General features: G+C 36.8%; 2 protein-coding genes across 3 annotated transcripts in view; one reads left to right on the top strand and one right to left on the bottom strand.

Moving 5' to 3' along the window:
- Window positions 1–2637: 2637 nt before the first annotated feature.
- LOC103473896 (cystatin-8) lies at window positions 2638–8408 on the bottom strand. Of its 2 annotated transcripts, XM_081613617.1 has the most exons (8): window positions 8285–8408; window positions 8007–8149; window positions 6755–6906; window positions 6569–6670; window positions 6091–6479; window positions 3311–3587; window positions 3125–3226; window positions 2638–3034 (listed from the first exon to the last, which is right to left on the bottom strand). In XM_081613617.1, exons 2-5 carry the CDS (start codon window positions 8092–8094, stop codon window positions 6384–6386), a joined length of 438 nt encoding a protein of 145 aa, XP_081469743.1. In that variant the 5' UTR covers window positions 8095–8149; window positions 8285–8408; the 3' UTR covers window positions 2638–3034; window positions 3125–3226; window positions 3311–3587; window positions 6091–6383. The 2 variants fall into 2 exon arrangements, with proteins under 2 accessions (XP_081469743.1, XP_081469742.1); XM_081613616.1 differs by having other exon boundaries at window positions 3311–6479.
- A 5500-nt stretch (window positions 8409–13908) lies between these two features.
- Window positions 13909–19913, top strand: part of il11ra (interleukin 11 receptor subunit alpha) — a 47535-nt gene continuing 41530 nt past the window's right edge. Inside the window, exon 1 of the mRNA XM_008423845.3 lies at window positions 13909–14063. The gene's annotated coding sequence lies outside the window, so the exon portion shown is untranslated. The remainder of the gene's footprint in view (window positions 14064–19913) is intronic.

The raw sequence follows: 19913 nt of genomic DNA, 5'->3' as shown, positions 1-19913 counted from the left end.
GTCTTCAAGAACTTTTAAAATAGAAATCTGAAAAGTATCCATTGAGCTGAGCTGTTTAGCAACAAAGAGAAACAATTTTAAAACTTCCTGCCCCGACAACCTCCTGTTGTGAAACAGTGAGGATAAATTTTCCCTAACGTTGTAGCCAATATGAATTATATTTAGCAGTGTTGTAGTCAAGACCACCTAATCTGAGACCAAGACCAGAGTGTATTGAGACTGAGACAAGACCAAGACATTTAGTGTCCGAGACGAAGTCAAGACTAAGACTGAAGGAAGTTGAGACCAACTCAAGACCAAGACCGGCACCCCGTGCTACATGACACGAAAAAATGTAAAATATTATCAAAATTACTTCTTAAACTGATCTAAAAGATTCACATTCCCATAAAATCACCTAGATAGTATTCACTTAGAGCTGAAATAAATTTAAGGCGCACACCGTGACTGTTTTCACCCTCTTTCCCGCTACATGAAGCCAGGCAGCACACGGTGCGATAATGTCTGCCACCAAGAGAGGTGGCGAAAACAATCAAAGAGCAATGCTCATGCTCTGCATGCTCTTTCGTCCTTGTGTTTTATTTATTTGCTCATTAAATTAATATCAATGTAATTAAATAAAATAATGATAGCTACTGCAGTGTACGCAGAGCATTACAAGAAAAAAGAAAGGCTCTAGTGAGGTTCCAGGCCGATCTTCTTAGTGAAGAGCTGTTCAGAAGAATCGGACTGTTCCTTTAAGTCACATCACTATATTGCAGACTTTGGACACAGTGTTGTCCCATATATGCGACACGTCAGTCATCAATTCCGCACAATAGTTCAGCACAGTGGGTGACAACTTTTTTTCACCACGAATCACAACTGTGAACTTATGCAAATATTTTAGACTGTTGTTGTTGGTGCACCCCCTCCACCGCCTTCTCTCTCTACTTTTCCTTCTGAGAGGGTGAGACATGCTCCCAGCTCTCCATCTAATGAGTAAATTGAGTTTCCTAAATCTGCTGGGTATTACATATAGTTTGGAGTTAAAGCAGTCTATGAAATGTTTTCCACCTTTTTCTCTCCAGAATCAGGCATCATACCTATTTTACAACCAACAAAGAACTTTGAGTTGACACATTAATTGAATGTCCACAACATCTTTTAGATTTTTCTTTATGCTGAATATTTATTAGTAAGACAATTTTGTGAGGGTCAGTACAGCTTAATGCAGTAGCAGAAATAATCAACTCAGAAAAATCAATCATCCTATCTAACCTATCTTTCCCTAATGCTGACACTGAGAACTAAAAATCGGTGGATGTCATATGGAATTTCGAAACCCAGAACCAGCCTGACAATGAAGAACGTGTTCCAGCAGGAGGAGTCTCACAGCGCTGATCGATGAGGGCAGGCATCCATGCAGGTCTGATGAGTTTCGTTTCTGCATGGATGTGAGGTCACACAGGCCTTGGCTGCTGGCAGAAAGAGGACTGATGTAGAGCTGCAGGTCTAGGATCTTAAGGTGACTTTCTGTAGCGGTCCTCAGCTTCTTGTCTTCCAGATCTGAAGCCCCCTTCACCTTGTTTCAAGATCTTTCTGGTCCGCTGAGATGTAGGCGAGCTGACCACACGGAAGGAAGGACATAGTTCCTCTTCTTTGCCTTTGTAATTTGTCTTTGCCTTTGTCTTTGGGGTCTGAACTCACATGATGACAGAAGTGCAATTTAAGTGCAATTTAACGCCACATGTTGTGGGGCTGATGGGTTGGTCCCCATGCACAGGACAGTCTTTGGCTCTCTGTGGCCCCAGATCTTCTTCAGCTGCAGAGTTCTTTGTCCATCTCAATTTTGGCTAAAATCTGCCTGGAGGATCCAACCAAAGGTTCCTCTTTTGCTTTCACCTTTTATAGAGTTTCTCCACTCTATAGATACACTTGCATTAGCTGGCACTGTTGTTAAGCTTGTTTTATTATCTGTCTGCTTGGATAGATCATCTCATATCCATCAATGTCTTAGAGACATTATGACCTGATGTCTGTGTTCATGTCCTGGTGTTGCTCAAATGTCACCCTAAACTCTTTACCTGTACAGTTTTTTCTTCTAACAGTTTGAGTTGCAACAATGTGTTTCCAAATCATCAAACTCTGAGGTGTTGGTCGTCTCTGCTCTTCTTTTAGTTCCTCTTTCCTCTGATCCTTCACCTGCTATCTACCTCCAACACATCAGTGATCTTTGATTGCAGTTACACATTTTACATCATTTCAAGTTCATTATCAAAATCACATCTAAAACTTATTTAGCTTTTGATTTAGCAGTCATTTATAATGTTATGATAATCATGCCTTATTAGTTACTCTTATCATAATTATAATGGGAGTGATTATATGTGCTCTTCTGAAAAGAAAACAGGAATCATCCATTATTCTTATTGTTTGAAACCAAAGTTACAGTTGTTCATTCTTACAAGTACAAACATTATTAATATAAGTATTTTGCTTTAGGTCTTGTTCAGTTACTCAAATTGATAACAATTTCGTATTTAAAACTTTCTTCTATTGAAATAAGGAATAGTCTAAACTATTTCTTTATATCTTCAGGCTGGAAACTTATTTCCTTTTATCATGAGCCTGCTGTTCCTTTTTCACTGCTTGGCACCCCTCTCTCTCTCTCTCTCTCTCTCTCTCTCTCTCTCTCTCTCTCTCTCTCTCTCTCTCTCTGCCTGACTATGATTTCTAATGATTAAATTAAAAAGGAAATAGATTTTAAAAGTAAAGCTTGCATGAGACAAAACAAACACAACCTCACTGATTTTATTGAAGTTTGATTTTACTCTTGGGTCTAGATGCTACTTTGTGTAATTAATTTCAAAGGTAACTTTATGTATTGTTACTGATGATCTGATAACCATGGAAATAATGGGATGATCTTTGGTTATCTTGATACTGTAAAAAATAATTAAACCTTCTATGTAACTTTTTTGCATGTCTTGGTGTTCAGCTCATGTTTCTTGGTGAGGGTGTTCCAACTCACAAAAAACTGGCACTTTACTTGCTGTGAAAGAAAAGACGACAATAAGTGTTGAATGAAAATTGAAACTTTTTCTTAATGGTCACATAAAGAACAGAGGGTGAAAAGATTTACCTCTTTGTCCAGATCGCAGCTTTTAATGTCAAGGTTTTGCGTCTTAAGACATTTGGTTTTTCCGAGGATTGCGTTGATTTCAAAGTCGATCATATTGGATATCTGTAGAAGGTACCAGATAAAACAGTGAATAGAAATATGTTTTGATTGGGTACACCTATTTGTTTGAAGAAAGATCAGTCCAACCTTTGATTTAGCACTGGTAACTGAGACCAGCTTGAACAACAATTATTCTTATTTTTGAGACTAAAGTTACAGTTTTTCATTCTTACAAGAGAAAACATTATCAATATAAGTATCTTTCTTTAGGGCTTTTTCAGTTACTCAATTTGATAAGAATTTCTTATTTAAAACTTTCTTTTATTGAAATAAGGAATAGTCTAAACTATTTCTTCATATCTTCAGGCTGGAAACTTATTTCCTTTTATCATGAGCCTGCTGTTCCTGTTTCACTGCTTGGCTCCTTCTTGTCCTGTGAATCTTTGTTGTACATCTCCACACCATATTCAGCCGCCTTCAGAACCTCTTTTGACTCAGGACTTCTTTCAGACCAACCCCCTACAGGATACACTTTTTCTGTAAGACAGGTATATACACTGTAACATACAGCATATCGGTAAAAATGTAAACAATAATCACATAATAGAGACAAAAACTGTCGAGTTTGAATCAGTTTGTAGAAAAGAAAGGGCAAGACAGAGTCTCATCATTCTGCCCATTTTGACCAGCAGTGCAGTGGTTTTATCTCGCATCACAGAACCTTTTACACAATGAAATAGGAAACTTAAAACGGTCACCTTACAGCAGGACAACAACCACAAACGAACCATCAGAGCTACAGGAGAATTGTAACTTCCTAGTGGAGTGTTTTGATTGAATCCTGTGAGTATTTTTCCACTTACTTTACCATTTTATTCATGTTGTGAACTCTGTCATGTATACCATACCATACCAACTTTATTTATAAAGCACTTTAAAAACAACCACAGCTGATACAAAGTGCTGTATATTAAAACACAACATAACAATAATTTAAAAAAAAACAAAAAAAAAACTCTTACAGCATGTAACGGGTGCTGACATGATTATTTCAAATTCACACAATTCTTGTTACTTCCACATTATAAAGATGGAAGGTCTTGTTTGTACTGCCAGTTAGCAGCTCTTGCATGTTCCATCCCCATCCAGTCCAAAACAAATTCTCGTGTCTAATAGCAATGTGAAGAACTGGCTGTTGATCCAGAAAGGACAAGAAAGAGTCTCATCATTCTGCCCATTTTGACCAGCATTGCAGTGGTTTTATCTCACGTCACAGATCCTCTTTTACACAATGAAATAGGAAACTTAAAACGGTCACCTTACAGCAGGACAACAGACCATCAGAGCTACAGGAGAATTGTAACTTCCTAGTGGAGTGTTTTGATTGGATCCTGTGAGTATTTTTCCAGTTCCTTTACCACTTTATTCATGTTGTTAACTCTGTCATGCTTGTAACTGGTGTTGACATGATTATTTCAAATTCACACAATTCTTGTTACTTCCACCTTATAAAGATGGAAGGTCTTGTTTGTACTGCCAGCCAGCAGCTCTTGCATGTTCCATCCCCATCCAGTCCAAAACAATTTCTCGTGTCTAATGGCAATGTGAAGAACTGGGTGTTGATCACACCCAACTTTGTACTTTTTATCCAGCCTCTTTGCTGATCAGAACTTTGGAACAAAGAGGCAAAAAAGGCTTTTCTTCAAGCTTTATTTTTAATTTGAATTTCATTAACTGCAGAAATTAACGTCACCACATATATGATTTCATTAAAGTAAAATCTCAAAAGAATTATGACACAATAAGGTATTAGATTACAAAAAAATATCCTTCTAACATCCAATTTAAAGACCTGCTAAGTAGCAGCACTATCTTTTATTTTTATCCAAAACTTATGTTTCCTCTGCCAAATAACACTCTGACAATGATGAATTCATCTGACTTGTAGCTGAAGCAAAACATCTGACTTGTACTCAATGATATTGCATTTAGGAGTCATCAGCTGTGGAATAAATCCACAAACACACAACTTATTTGACCATAAAGTCTGCAAGCCTCACAGTTTTAGAACAATATCTCCGTTCTAATTTGAAGAATCAGATTATTGTGTTCAAATTTATAGACAATTTTGTTACCTTTCTTAGCATTTACTTAGATTCTCTGTGATCACTAAGTGGTTTCACAGGCCGATGGAAACAAACTAGCTTCTTTGTTATCTAATACAGTTTGTTCTTCTTTTAAAAAGGAAAGAAGAAACCACAAAGTTACACTTTGATGTTGTTTGATTTGTTTCCTGACTGTTGGCCATGATTTTATATCCATGGCTGAACAGTTGAAACTCATCAAACTCTAAACTTAGTTTGGATATGTTTACATTTTAACCACTATATTGTGTTACATAAATAAACATGTCTATTCGGGACACATTGCATTCATATCTCTACTTACCGATTTGAATGACTTTCGCTACAGGTGATCCAGATGTTGGTTGCAATCAAAGATCACAACATCAGTGATCTTTGATTGCAGTTACACATTTTACATCATTTCAAGTTCATTATCAAAATCAAATCTATAACCTATTTAGCTTTTTATTTAGCACTCATTTATAATGTTATGATAATCATGCCTTATTAGTTACTCTTATTATAATTATAATGTAAGTAATTATATGTGTTCTTCTGAAAAGAAAACAGGAATCATCCATTATTCTTACTTTTGAAACCAAAGTTACAGTTGTTCATTCTTACAAGAGAAAACATTATCAATATAAGTATCTTGCTGTGAGTTTTATTCAGTTACTCAATTTGTTTAGACTTCATTCTTTAAAATTTTATTGTGTTGAAATAAGGAATAGTCTAAACTATTTCTGTAAATCTGCAGACTTCCTTTCATCATGAAGCCTGCTTTTCCTAATGGTTTGGCACCTCTCTCTCTCTCTCTCTCTCTCTCTCTCTCTCTTTCTCTTTCTCTCTTCCTTGACTATTTTTTCTAATGATTAAATACAAAAAAAATAGAATTTAAAAGTAAAGCTTGCATGAGAAAAAACAAATACATAATCTCACTGATTTTATTGAAGTTTGATTTTACTCTTTGGTCTAGATGCGACTTTGTGTAATTAATTTTAAAGGTAACTTAATGTATTGTTACTGATAGCCTAAAATCTCCAGCATTGAAATAATGGGATGATCTTTGGTTTTCTTGACACTGTGAAACAGAATTAAACCTTCTGTGCAACTTTGTGGCAAATCTTGGTGTTCAACTCATATTTGTCGTTGTGGGGGTTCAAAGTCACAAAAAACTGGCACTTTACTTGCTGTGAAAGAAAAGACGACAATAAGTGTTGAAGGAAAATTGAAACTTTTCTTAATGGTCACATGAAGAACAGAGAGTGAAAAGATTTACCTCTTTGTCCAAATCGCAGCTTTTAATGTCAAGGTTTTGCGTCTTAAGACATTTGGTTCTTCCAAGGATTGCGATGATTTTAAAGTCGAACATATTGGTTACCTGCAGATAAAACCAGATAAAACAGTGATTAGAAGTATGTTTTGATTGGGTACAATTATTTGTTTTAAGAAATATCAGTCCAACCTGTGATCTAGCTCTGTGAACTGAGACCAGCTTGAACAACTCCTTGTCCTGTGAATCTTTGTTGTACATCTCCACACCATATTCAGCCGCCTTCAGAACCTCTTTTGACTCGGGATTTCTTTCAGACCAACCCCCTAAAGGATGCTCATTTTCTGTAACACAAAGGTATGTCCACACTAACATACAGCATATCAGTAAAACTGTAAGCAAAGATCACAGAATAGAGACAAAAACTGTCGAGTTTGAATCAGATTGTAGAGCTAAAGAAAGGTCAAGAAAGAGTCTCATCATTCTGCCCATTTTGACAGGAGTACAGTGGTTTTATCTCACATCACAGAACCATTGAGTCTACTTAAAGATAGAAGGTCTTGTTTGTACTGCCAGCCAGCAGCTCTTGCATGTTCCATCCCCAGTCCAAAACAATTTCTCGTGTCTAATGGCAATGTGAAGAACTGGGTGTTGATCACACCCAACTTTGTACTTTTTATCCAGCCTCTTTGCTGATCAGAACTTTGGAACAAAGAGGCAAAAAAGGCTTTTCTTCAAGCTTTATTTTTAATTTGAATTTCATTAACTGCAGAAATTAACGTCACCACATACATGATTTCGTTAAGGTAAAACTTCAAAGGAATTACGACAAAATAAGATATTATATTACAAAAAAGGAACCTTTTACACATCCAATTGAAAGACCTGCTAAGTAGCAGCAATATCTTCTTTTTTTATCCAAAACTAACGTTCCCTCTGCCAAAATACACTCTGCCAATGATGAATTCATCTGACGTGGCTGAAGCAAAACTTCTAACTTGCAGTACTCAGCCATACAAGCACACAACTTATTTGACCATAAAGTCTGCAAGCCTCACAGTTTTGGAACAATATCTCCGTTCTAATTTGAAGAATCAGATTATTGTGTTCAAATTTATAGACAATTTTGTTACCTTTCATACCATTTACTTAGATTCTCTGTGATCACTAAGTGGTTTCACAGGCCGATGGAAACAAACTAGCTTCTTTGTTATCTAATAGTTTGTTCTTCTTTTAAAAAGGAAAGAAGAAACCACAAAGTTACACTTTGATGTTGTTTGATTTGTTTCCTGACTGTTGGCCATGATTTTATATTCATGGCTGAACAGTTGAAACTCATCAAACTCTAAACTTAGTTTGGATATGTTTACATTTTAACCACTATATTGTGTTACATAATTAAACATGTCTATTCAGGACACATTGCATTCATATCTCTACTTACTGGCTTTAATGAGTTCCTCTTCAGGCCCAGTTGCCAAACACAGGTTGAAGACTGACAGACAGATCAGGAAGGACAATGGCAGAGACATATTTGCTTTCCAACAACTTGTCAGTTACAGACGTTCCCACGACGTTTGCAAGATTCTGATAAGTCCATGTCCATTTTAAAAGAACAAAACATAAATAAAAGAGTCTATTAAAATGTTGACTGGCTACAAAACAGAACAGGAAAAAAAGACTTAAATATTGATTACTAACTGTAAAATGTCCACCACCTACCTTATAGATGTCACTTCAGCTGGAGGAAAATGGATCAGAGGAAGAGAGAAACAGCTACTGTGTTCTCTGAGTGAATGTGTGTTTGTGTGTGTGTCAGCATTCAGGCTTTTATGTTCAACCAGTCAGTGAAGACCACACCCACCTACTGCCTGGGAGTGACGCCATGCATGCTTCTAAGCCATCAGGAGCCTTGGTGAACATTGGAGGCAAACTGCAGAATGGGTGTCTGGTGATGTCTCCCTGCTGCAGTTATTCAGGAAACTTCATGTTGGATATGTGGGCATGTTGTCTGTTAGTGCCACGTCTGAGGGCGTGTGCCTACAATTAGCTTTTATTGTTGAGCAAAAACCTGTTGCTGGACACAGTGAGTCAATGGAGGAAAATTGATCCACATAGTAATTCAAAGAACTTAGTTTTTACCTCTTAACCCGTATTTTTGGTCTAGTTTGTAGTGCAAATATATTAGCACACTTGAAGTAAAACAAAACTAACTTATAAATAACTTTTTAGCAAAATACAGAGGCTTGTTTATTTTCTTCCTAATAATTGAGAAGTCTTCTCAGAATGTCGCTCTAGGAACAAAACCGTCAGAAAATCCAGGACATGCTGTAGGGACACAATGTAATTGTATCCTTTATGGAAGAGTACTGTGAAGAAAGCACTTGTTGAATTAGTCTTTAAAGTCCAATATAGAGCGTTCTTCCATCCAGGATAACAACATGTTGCTACATTACATATATATATATATATATATATATATATATATATATATATATATATATATATATATATATATATATATATATATATATATATATATATATATATATATATATATATATAAAAGCTGTTAAATGGCCGGAGCCATTTAACAGCTTACCCAGATTGATTGTAAGCCTTTTGTCCAAGTGCCACTGAACTGGAATTCAACACATATCTAGGCCAAGCAGAGACAAATATAGAATGAGTCATTGTGGTTTGTGCAAAGTGGGCCTCTATGTTATTTCTGATAAGAATATCTGGACACCTAACCCACATGTTTATACCACAAATACGTAGAATCGCCCTCACACAACTCCCGACTGCTGGAAGGATTTCAGAAAAACCTGTTTTCTTACCAAAAGCTGCATGCATGAAAATGGCATGACACAGAAAAGAAAATACACTTCTTCATTTTACAAAACTGTGGACAAAAAATGACTCTTGAAAACACTTTTTACCCATGGTAATAAATGATTGTTTTGAATTCACAGTAGCACTCTGATATTCAGTATATTGTTCAACCCTATTTTGTAAATAGGACATCTACACCACAAAGTTGGAGCATTTAGGGAGAGGAACCCATCAGATGAATACATTTAAAAGATAGCTAACTGAAAAAAAAAAATTGCTACCATAGTCAAGATGTCAGTGTCCTTCCTTGTCAAGGTTTCTTTGTCGCTGTTCCAGTTTTGGCTAAGTCACTCATGGCTAAGTTTATATGAGTTGCTGCTCCTTTTTAGCCATTTTGTCACCAGCAAAGACCACACATCACACATTATCCTTGTGTGAATGCCAAATTCTACTGTCTATTCCATTTTGAAAAAATTAAATTAACATTGCAAAAAATATGCATTTATACCAATAATACCATTTTTTGTGGTTATAACACCTTCAGTACAGTTTTTCTTCAACTTATTAAATGCAATCACAGTAAAAAGGTCTGATTTTTTTCCCCTAAGTTTAGATCAAGCAAGTGCATGAATTTAATTTACTAAATGTTATGCCTCTTTGCCAGAGGTGCCAAAAAGTGTGGTACATGCTATAAAAATTGAATTGCATCCACAAACAAAAAAATCACATCAATCCTTTGTGCAAACACTCAACATGTCCAGCAGAGGGCAGACAAAGACAGACGTTCAGAGTCAAAACTCTATTTAAACTTGTGTCTGTGTGAACAGGAACATTTTCTTTTATGTAATTGCATATCCTACTGGGCCAAGGAATGTGGCAAAAGCGAGAAGAATCTTATCATTTAAATGAGTTTTAATTAGCAACAAACATCGTCCCAATTTAAATTTTGTGTATATTTATTACAAGTTAAATTGAGAGATTTTAAGTCTGTGCTTAACAGATTCCTCAGCATTTATTAGCTAAAATAATACATATGATTATGTAAATGTAATAAACATTCCATTCCTTCTTAGAGCTAAGTAATAAATTATGTACAATGTTGAAAAAGAATCTTTAACATGTATTTCAGGCCAGGAATCCTCAGACCTGTCTTCCGCAGAGCCATGACAGGAGATGAATAATGTAAAGTAGGGGGATATCAATAAAGATGATGAAAAGGATCTTAGGAAAGAAAGATTTCAATTGGACAGAATAAATAAAGAAGAGGCACCAATGACCGCAGAGTCAGCCAGATGGGAACTGACTGACCGTTGCGATGTCTCATCTGCAGATGTACAAACAGAAAGATTCAGTGCTCAAACTCAAATTGAAAGACAAAGGTCCTTTAGATGGCTGAGTGGAGAGAAAACAAAAAGCACCTGCAGTGCATGCTGTCCAATAACAACACAAACCGATGCAGTGTGCAGAACAAAGGCATTTTAATAATTACTGCACAATCTGACACTTGTAAAAATTTAATCTGCACTAAATAAGAACAGCTTACTGTAAGCTAATGTGCCATAATAAGTTACATAGACAGTAAGCCATTTCTCCTTTATGCATGGTTACTCATCACTCATGCTCTTAATGAGATACTTTAATGAAGCACTTCTGTGCCACTGCATGACGGTCAGGGTCGACCTCGGGGTCGTTGAGGATTGGCTGGACACTGGAAATCCCCTCTTCTGTGCAATAATTGGTGTCAGTCTAGTTTCCCCCTTGAACTGACTGAAATCCACTCACCATGTTGAATCTTTTAGTCATAAAACTGGGTCAGTTAGGGGACCAGCCCCTCATTATTGCTCCCAAAGAGATTTAGGTAAAAGGTTACCAGACTTATTGGAAGAGGTGATAAAATCAAAGGACAGATTCTGCTGCTGCAGCATGTCAAAGTAGGTGCATTTTTTCACATTAATGATTCATAATCGTTAATGAATTGTATTCATATTTAATGCGATAAGCAATCATTATAGCTATTATAAAGCCAAAACCTCGTAGAAGTAACTTTTGCTGTAAATCTCTCAGACGTGTCTATCAGATTTGTACTTGCTGAGTGAGGGTTTTTTTCTCTCCTATTTTTTTATTTTTTGTGAAGTTGCTCTAACTCTGTCAGATCTATGAATATTAATTAACACGGATTAATAATTGGATAACTTGAAAGCAAACCTCTGGTCCAGGCTCAAGAATTGTGCATCCACTAACAGATTTCCCCCCTGTACTCTCCTGGATTTGGCTCCATTACCTTTTGAGTCAATTCATGACAAAATGTGAAAAAGTCTTGATTCCATAAAAACTTTCACAAAGCACTGTTGTTGCAGTTGTTGTTGTTGTTATTATTATTATTTTTTTACATATTGCTATTGCCATCATGTTCAAATTAAGCGATGCCATTCCAAACAATCACATCGTGTACATGGACCTGAAATTATATTAATGAACGAAAGGAAATAGGACCTTTTGATGGAATCCAATATGACATCTTCACAATTAACAATAACTAACAGAAGATAGTGGGATTTTATTAGTTTACTTGCCGATGACAAATGTGTTTTTCCATCTCCACCCACATTTATCACGGAAGATAAAAGGTCACTGACTCAGATAATGAGATGCGACTGTCATTCTGTTTATTATCCACCAGAGCATAGAATGATGGAAGCGCTAATGGATTTTATTAGCGCGTCTACCCAGTGAGTAACAGGTGAGCCAGATAAATGAAGCGCAACAAGGTGCCATCTCGCAGAAGAGGGTCAACATTTTGCCCGGATTCGAGGAAACCATGGAAAAGCTGTTTGCGTTTCCATTCATGAACTAGACGGAAACAGAGTGTTCTAGATCAGTGGTTTATCATCCAGAGTACCACCTAAGCTTTCACCGGCATTCACAACTGGATTACCGCTTCTTTTGTCTGCCCTAGTTTTGAGGAAAAAAATGTGCCACATTTCCTCACAGTTCAACAAGACGATCCTACAAAGACTTCACTGGGGCTGCTCTTAGTTGATCGTTATTCACTTTAGTTTCCACAGATGACCTTAAAATAGTTTCCTCTGCACTTCTCCTTCCGGTAGTCTCTTGCCGGAGCCAAGAAACGGAAAAGGCTCAAACTGCTCATATTTTTGGCGATGTCTGCTTTTTAGCTTTTCACCGCCATTCAGAATGCAACATTGAATAAGGTATATTGTAAGTAGTCAACACAAGTTGCACCACTGGAGAGAGTGCAAGCCTGTTAAATGGTAAGTAGTAGCACAGTTTAAGAACCGTGCAGCTCCACTGAATTTGCGATTGGGTCAGTTATGTCTTCATTGTTTCCCTGATTCATGGAAATGAATCTTAAACCGTTGGAAAGCCTTTTCATTTCCTCTTGTGTCATGCCATATTGTTAAGGAAAAGCCATCTGCAGGTTGAGCAGCAGTGCAGAGCACAAAGGTTCTGTACACAAAAAACCTGGGAAAATCCTCCCAAACAACTTTTTGGTCATTGGAGGCTAACTCAATGCATGTAGCGATATCAAAACAAGTATCTGCACTCAGAGGGAACTGAGTACAACCCTCTTGAACAAGTGTGATCAGCTTCGGCGTGCTGTTCTTGCCTAACTGAATAGTTCAAACACTTGCAACAAATATTGGTTGTAGAATGGCCCACTCTGTGTGACCAAACACACGAGGAGGAGCTGCCTTACTACTTTACCTATGATTCTCACACACTTCTTAGTCCCCTGTTTGTTGAATGATGAAACTAGTAAATTGCTATCGTGTCTTGTGTCTTCAAACTTCATCCATTCATTCCAGTAGCTGGCACAAAGCAAGTAGCATAAGCTTTTGGCATTGGCAATGTACATTTTTTGATGGCAGAAACCCAGATACTCAACTATTGTCAGCCTGATCAGTTTCAAGAAATCCAGCAGTTTAAGCTCTACATTTCTGACAGGAAAAGTATACCAGAATTTGGTTTATGGTTATATAATGGGTGTAGTGGGGTCACAACTTGGTTAAGGGACATTTAAACAAATAGGGCTTGTAGGCATATTATTTAGTCTTTGGAATATTTGCACCCAAATCTTGCTTTCAGTTTATAAATATTTTCTGAGGTTATATGTTGTACAAATTGTAGTTTAATAAACCATTAACTTATTAACTAATTAATTAATTAATTACATTTATTGTATTTTATAAAAATCATTGTCATTTTTGAAAATAGATATTTTTATACAAAATGAAGTTGACATTGTGTCACCAAGTTTAATTAAAAAAAATTATTTGCTAAAACTAAACAAAAATATTTGAACTATTATGTTTTGTTTTGTTTTTCTTCCTCCCAGCAAACCAGCTTGTTTTCCCATCCCACTGAACTTCTGAATTAGGATCAGTCTCGATAATCCCTTTACAGTTAGGACTCGCCCACTCTTTCGGCTGATTGACAACCAGCTCCTCCAATGAGAAAGCAGGATCCGTCTGACCTCGTTTTCGCCCTCCTCCTCCAACTCTTTCTCATCCCGTCTCATCTCGTTTGTCGCTCTCCAACCAACTAGTCCGACTGTACTCTCTCTTCGGAGAACTGCCCGCCGAAGTCACAGCCATGGAAGAAGACAACATAATAATGCCCGTTTGACCCACGGAGCTTGTCCAAGGTGAGTTTGCCGGCGGTTGTGAATCAGGAGAGAACGGGCTTAGCGGCTGCGTGGAGGAGGGAGGCGAAAAGTTTTATCCGCCTCTCTCCGCCGGACAGGAGGGAAATGTACTCCAGTGTTGCTCCGTGGGGCGGTATGTCATGATGCTAGCTTGTGTTGGATCGCTTTTTCTTTAGTGTTCTAGACAATAAATATCTCCCTTTATATTAGAGATTTTAGCTTCTACATTTATTATAATGCACAACAAGCTAGCTTCTATAAATATATGTTTTGTGTTTTCTTCAAGTGTTTATTTGGAGTATAAACTGTTTTATTTCTTTTTGGATTTTACTTTAAATGTAAAAAAAATAAATAATAAAACATTTCTTTAAAATAAGCAACTTCTGGTTGAAATTAAAGTAACTTTTTAATGTTTGTTCTTTGTACAATTTAGAAAAAAAAATCTATCCTTGGATGTAAATAAAATAATTCAATCAAACCCAGGTAATGTTTAGGTAAAACCAACAGATACATGATAATAAAATATATATTCTTTGTAAAAGGTGGGTGATTTGTATCCTTAAATGCAATTTGAAAACTGAAAAGTTGTAAAACAAAACCATAAAAAAAATATATATATTTCAAATGTATTTTTGCTTTGAGCAGTTGGTCTTTGATTAAAGTTTTATCTTTTTTCATGTCAGATTAACTGACAGCTTTCTTTTTATTCACCCATAACATTGTGATTGTTACAGTACAGTTATACGTTTTCAACAATAAAAAAACAGATCATTTTTTAAAGTAAATATTACAATTAAATGTTTCTAAATCTTCCAAATTAATATTTTTTTAACTGAATTCAGACCCTGCAGGGATTAATTAAGTATCTACTTATCTATCAAACTAGGTATTATTATTTATCTAAATAGTGGGAAGAAAATTATTAACAAACTATTGGGCCATTTTAAAACTACTTGACTTTAGGTAAATAAAACATAGTTTTATTGGACCAAAACATAAACAACGAGCCGTGGCTACATCTGCAGCAAGAATGAAACAAAATGATAATGGATAACATGATATAATGAATGAACGTTCTTGAAACTCTTAGCATTAGACTTGCCGATAATTAAAAACGTTACTTTTACTTAAGGTTGTCTTACTGTGTTAATATCACGCTGACCTGTGCGCAACCACTGCTTTTTCTCATTTACTTTCTCGGTTTCCAGCTCTCAAGTGCAGATGCTCTCTTGGCAGAGTATAAATGAGACTCTTAAATCAACCAAATGCACTTGTTGATGCAACAAACAAGTTTACTCTCCATTCAGCTCTTTTCTGGTTGTATATTTATTCTTTTGTGCGGCCAAAGCTCCTGCGGGGCTACAGCATGGGAGTCGCAAACTCTATATGCAACTAGAAAGAAATACTGTGAGAATGATGGACACAATGGCATAGGGGTCTCGCTGCAGATGTGCATTCCTCGTGCCAGTGCAGGGATCCAGTCTTTAAATAGAGTACGGCAGGAATGCAAACACGCCAAGCAGAAAGATGAACCCTGGGGGCGACTCAGGGGTAAGAACAGGACGGTAAGTTGTAAAAAGAATAGGACAAACTCTGCTGCAAGATATTGTCTTTTGATTTAGAATGATTTATTGCACTTTCTTCAATGTTTCCTAATAAATATGAGCATGTAGGTCAAAGTTCAAGGTGTAGAACTGCTCCTCTGAAGGGTAATGTTGTTAGGAAAGTTATAGCTGCAATAAAGGCGTAAGATTTCAATGTGGAACTGGACCCATTAGTGGTAAAATTTGATTTTGACCAACAGATCTTGCTATGTGACGTCAGAACACTTGTGTTTATACACCAGGCGTGTCTGCATTGCCTCAAAGAAATGATGCAGCTTGAAATGGAGTCAGACGGTTCTTTATTTGCTAAGTGTGTACACACAAATACGGTAACCGGGTCTGGCTTCTGGTACTGTTCAATGTATGGTCCGGAACAATGTGCCGGAATATACAGTGATGTGTTCTCAGTAAATTAGCTTCAGACTTGAATTCCTAGTTCTTGAATTATGTCTTTCATTTTCCTTCTGTTGTGCACGTACAATAAATTCAGGATTGGGGAATTTGAGTTTTCCCAGGGTTACCCAGCTGTTTTTATAATCCGTATAAATAATTTTAAACTTTTCTCAGACTGCGGGCTTATCTTTTGAAAGATGAAAGAATAGAGGCAACACCCTGGAAGTAATTTGTAGCTGACATTTGATCAATTGCAACTCATTTTGGTGATGGACTTCTTTGTCGCAGTAAAACACAAAAAGGCACAGTCAATAAAAAACTTTAGAGCTTAACAATGCTAATTTCATTACAACGTATTTGTCAAAAAAAAAAAATCTAAACTTTTGGCCAGACCCTGAAAACTGTAGTTTGAGTTTTCTATCAGCTGTAGAAAAGTTAATCAGCCCGTTTACACTTGTTGTCTTGAAGCTGATTGTACTGTTGAGATGGGGTTGTGGAGGTACCCTAAACCCAGTGACACCATCCAGATATTTCTTGTGGACCCAAGGTGCTTACTGGCTAGAAGAGATACTCACCCCAGGAAGTTTGGGTTTTGGGTCTCCTCCCAACAAAACATGCCAGGAAATTATCCAAAGAGAGGTGCTCTGCAATAATCCTGATCAAATTCCCTTACCACATCCACTGACTGAAAAGCAGCAGCTCCACTTCGGCGCGCCTCACCATTGGAGAAAGCTTATTTCATCCAAATCTTCCTGCTTTTTTGGCTAACTTATTTCTTCTGCATGAGAGGCTGGAGGAATCCCTACAATTCTGCAGATGAGGCTGTATGTCATTGAATAAGACACTCAGAAACTTGAATTCCTTTACAAGGGGACTGATCTGGATGGAGGAATCTTTGGTCCGAGAAGATTAATCCATAGAGCATATCTAGGGAACTTTATCACATCCAAGAAAACTTTGGCCAGTCAATTGATATGTCTGTGTTTGTGCTGGCTATTGCTGGAAAAACAGCTATTGCATTGTTCCCTTCCTTGAGTCCTTCTTAAGTCCGGTGTCCCGACTGAGATGGGAAGCTGTAGCAGAAAACATTTTGCACTTCGTTATATTTTAGAGTTTGGACGATGGAGTTTAGATGACTGCTATGTGGGACGTCCTTCAACAGAGTCTAATCTTAAACATGCTGGACTGTAAAAATAAATGTTTGCCTTTGGCTAAGAGGTTGGTTCTAAAATAAGAAACATTTAGGGTATTTTTACTTGAAACACTCAGGCTAAAAGGGAAAAACTAAACTTTGGAAGTAGTTAAAATGAGTTACAAGTACAGGCTGTATAAGAGTCCTCAAAAAAGAAAAGAATCTAAAGTGTTTTTTTTTTAACCAGGACTGCATCCAGATTCAGAGGTTGCGTCCTTTGAAGGGAGATTATGTCACAGCAACGTGACGGGTCTGGTGTATCCTGAACAGCACACCTTATTCTGAGAATCATTGGTAGATTTTTGTTCCTTTGACAACGGCGTTACAAGACACGGCGATAGAAAAATGAAGAGCTTCAGGCAGTTTTGTTATCTTTTGTTTTGTCATTTATGCAAACATGTATTTTAACATCAATTTTTAATATTGTACAAATGCAAATTTGTTAAATTCATTCAAAATATAATTTTTTTTAAATTTCAATTTCTGAGATAAGGGTAGGAATAAATCTGAAGGCTTGGCCATCCATTTTCAAACACCAACCATTTTTAGAGATGATAGTTTAATTAGTTAAGCCAAAAGAAAACAAACCTACACCCTCCAACCTCCACCCATAACAAAACAAATTAAAAAAAATATCAAGAGATCTTGAGACTAAAACTAAAGTTTGATTTTGCAAAATCCAGTTTTGTATCAGGGAGGGATTCTGAACTTGTTCAACTCAAATTAGTGAGTCATCTTCTGAATTTACAGTAATTCATTGGAAGACTTTTATCAAAAGAATTCTCTCTGGGTACTGGTTACGGTACTTTTTAAGATAAGCTCTCAAAATGGGCAAAATAAATGAAACGAATCGGTAAGAACACAGGAGGCACAGAAAAGGATTAAACGTAATACGCACTTCTCTGTAAAAACCCAGAGTTCCCTCTCTTTCTCTGACATTGGTCTTAAACAAATAGTGTGATTTTGGACAGCACAAGGACACTGTCTGACTTATTTGCTTTAGTTAAAGTTTGGAACAACTTGATCATTGAAACTTACCTCCAGATAATTTATTCTGGATTTAGCAACGTAATTATTCAGCTTTGCCTTTCGCTTTCCCTGCAGACTGCTCTGAGTCTTTGCGCTAGCTCTAGCCAAAAACCACATGTGCGCAGGAAAAAAAACACACTCTGGCTCCACATAGACCTTGATAGAAGCTCCACACAAGCACGTACAGTATACATGTAAAGACACAAACTCAGACTGGCCAGTGGCTTTGTGCCTGCACACTCGTATAATCAAATGCACACAGCCCTAAACGACGTCCAAGCCTCCATACTCGCTCCACACTCATATTTCACTAGTCACTCACAGAGGGCCCACAGCAATCAACTCCAAATTAGAGAGAAATCTGCTCCAAGAACTTGAGAGCAGCGTGCCAGGTCTGAGGCCATACTGCACTTGGTGTGTATGTGAGAGATGGAGAAACAAAAGAGCCAGCCCTTGATATTAAACCAACTTTAAGGGGCCTCGAATGGGGTCTGTATCCCTCTGTGCTGCTGCTCATGCACTTTCTACTTCAGTCAAACCTTAAAGAATCTCTGTTAACTCATGAAACGATCTTAACAAAGAGTTCCTCGTTATTTTTGTCTATCCGGGCTTGTTGACCTTCTTATTTTGGACTTTTACAGTTGCCAGAGCTTTTTAGAGAGTTAAGTCACTTCTGGGTTTTCTGACCGGTTTTATTACAACTCTTGTTGAGTTCACCACACTACTTGTAGTAGTGTATTACTCTTTCTAAGGTTGACACTTTAATAAATTGGACTTTTCAGTAATTTTATGCTAATATTTTGGCTTCAGTTGGCCTTTCCTTTACTTTTATACTGACACTTCTGTAAGGTAATCATTAAGTTGTTTTCATAGCAGATTTGAACAGAACATCAAGACCCATTTTTTTCTGATTAGTAAAGGCTTCATCATAAGTGCTACCAAATGTTCAAGTTGTTACTGAGTAAAGTACAGCATTTTCAGTCTTCATAATTGTTCAGAAAGTCAGAGAAGGTACTGAGCTACTAAAGGCTGTTTGAAAGAAAATTACATTATCTTCAATTCATTGAGAAATGTCTGTAGTTTATGCAGGCTGCTAGAGAGCAAGGCCCAGCAGATAACAGGAAGGATACACAGAGGAGCAAAGCTGTTCTACCATTTTCCTTTGGGCGTTAAAGCTCTCTGGATTTTGACATTTTTACTGTCTTCTGAAAATCTAAATGAAGGGAGCAATTTCCATGATCAAGGAAATGCATCTCCAATAATGTTTGATAATTTTGTAACATTTGCATCTAGAATGGATTGTCACAAGTCTCGGTAGCTTGCTGCAGCCTCACGTTACATGTATATATGTATTCAGGACTTGTTTCTCATAGCTTGTTTTTTTTGTTTGTTTTTTTTTGCATTTTGATGAACTTTAATTACCTTAAAATATAAGATTTTAAAAGTATTAAAATAATAAGAATATTAAAAACACTAGCGGAATGAGGGGGATGGGCTGTAAAAAAGCCAACCTCTCTTTACAGTGTGGATAAATGACATGAAATGATGTAAAAAAAAAAATTTTCTTAAAACCTTGGGATACATTGGTATTGCTAACAAGACCAAGGCTATTCTTGAATAGTCTGTTTAGGT

Source organism: Poecilia reticulata, chromosome 12 (genome assembly GCF_904066995.2).
Source record: "Poecilia reticulata chromosome 12, P_reticulata-male-v2, whole genome shotgun sequence".
NCBI classification, from domain to species: domain Eukaryota; kingdom Metazoa; phylum Chordata; class Actinopteri; order Cyprinodontiformes; family Poeciliidae; genus Poecilia; species Poecilia reticulata.
Note: the sequence above shows the minus strand (reverse complement) of the source record. Positions and strands in the feature narration are given on the sequence as shown.

Excerpts from the sequence above, each read along its gene's own strand:
- LOC103473896 (XM_081613616.1), bottom strand. The coding sequence starts at position 8,094 with ATGTCTCTGCCATTGTCCTTCCTGATCTGTCTGTCAGTCTTCAACCTG. Across the intron at positions 6,907-8,006 it reads AGAGGAACTCATTAAAGCCA|AAAATGAGCATCCTTTAGGG; the intron begins GTAAGTAGAGAT and ends TTTGTGTTACAG. Across the intron at positions 6,480-6,568 it reads GCTGCGATTTGGACAAAGAG|CAAGTAAAGTGCCAGTTTTT; the intron begins GTAAATCTTTTC and ends TTTCTTTCACAG.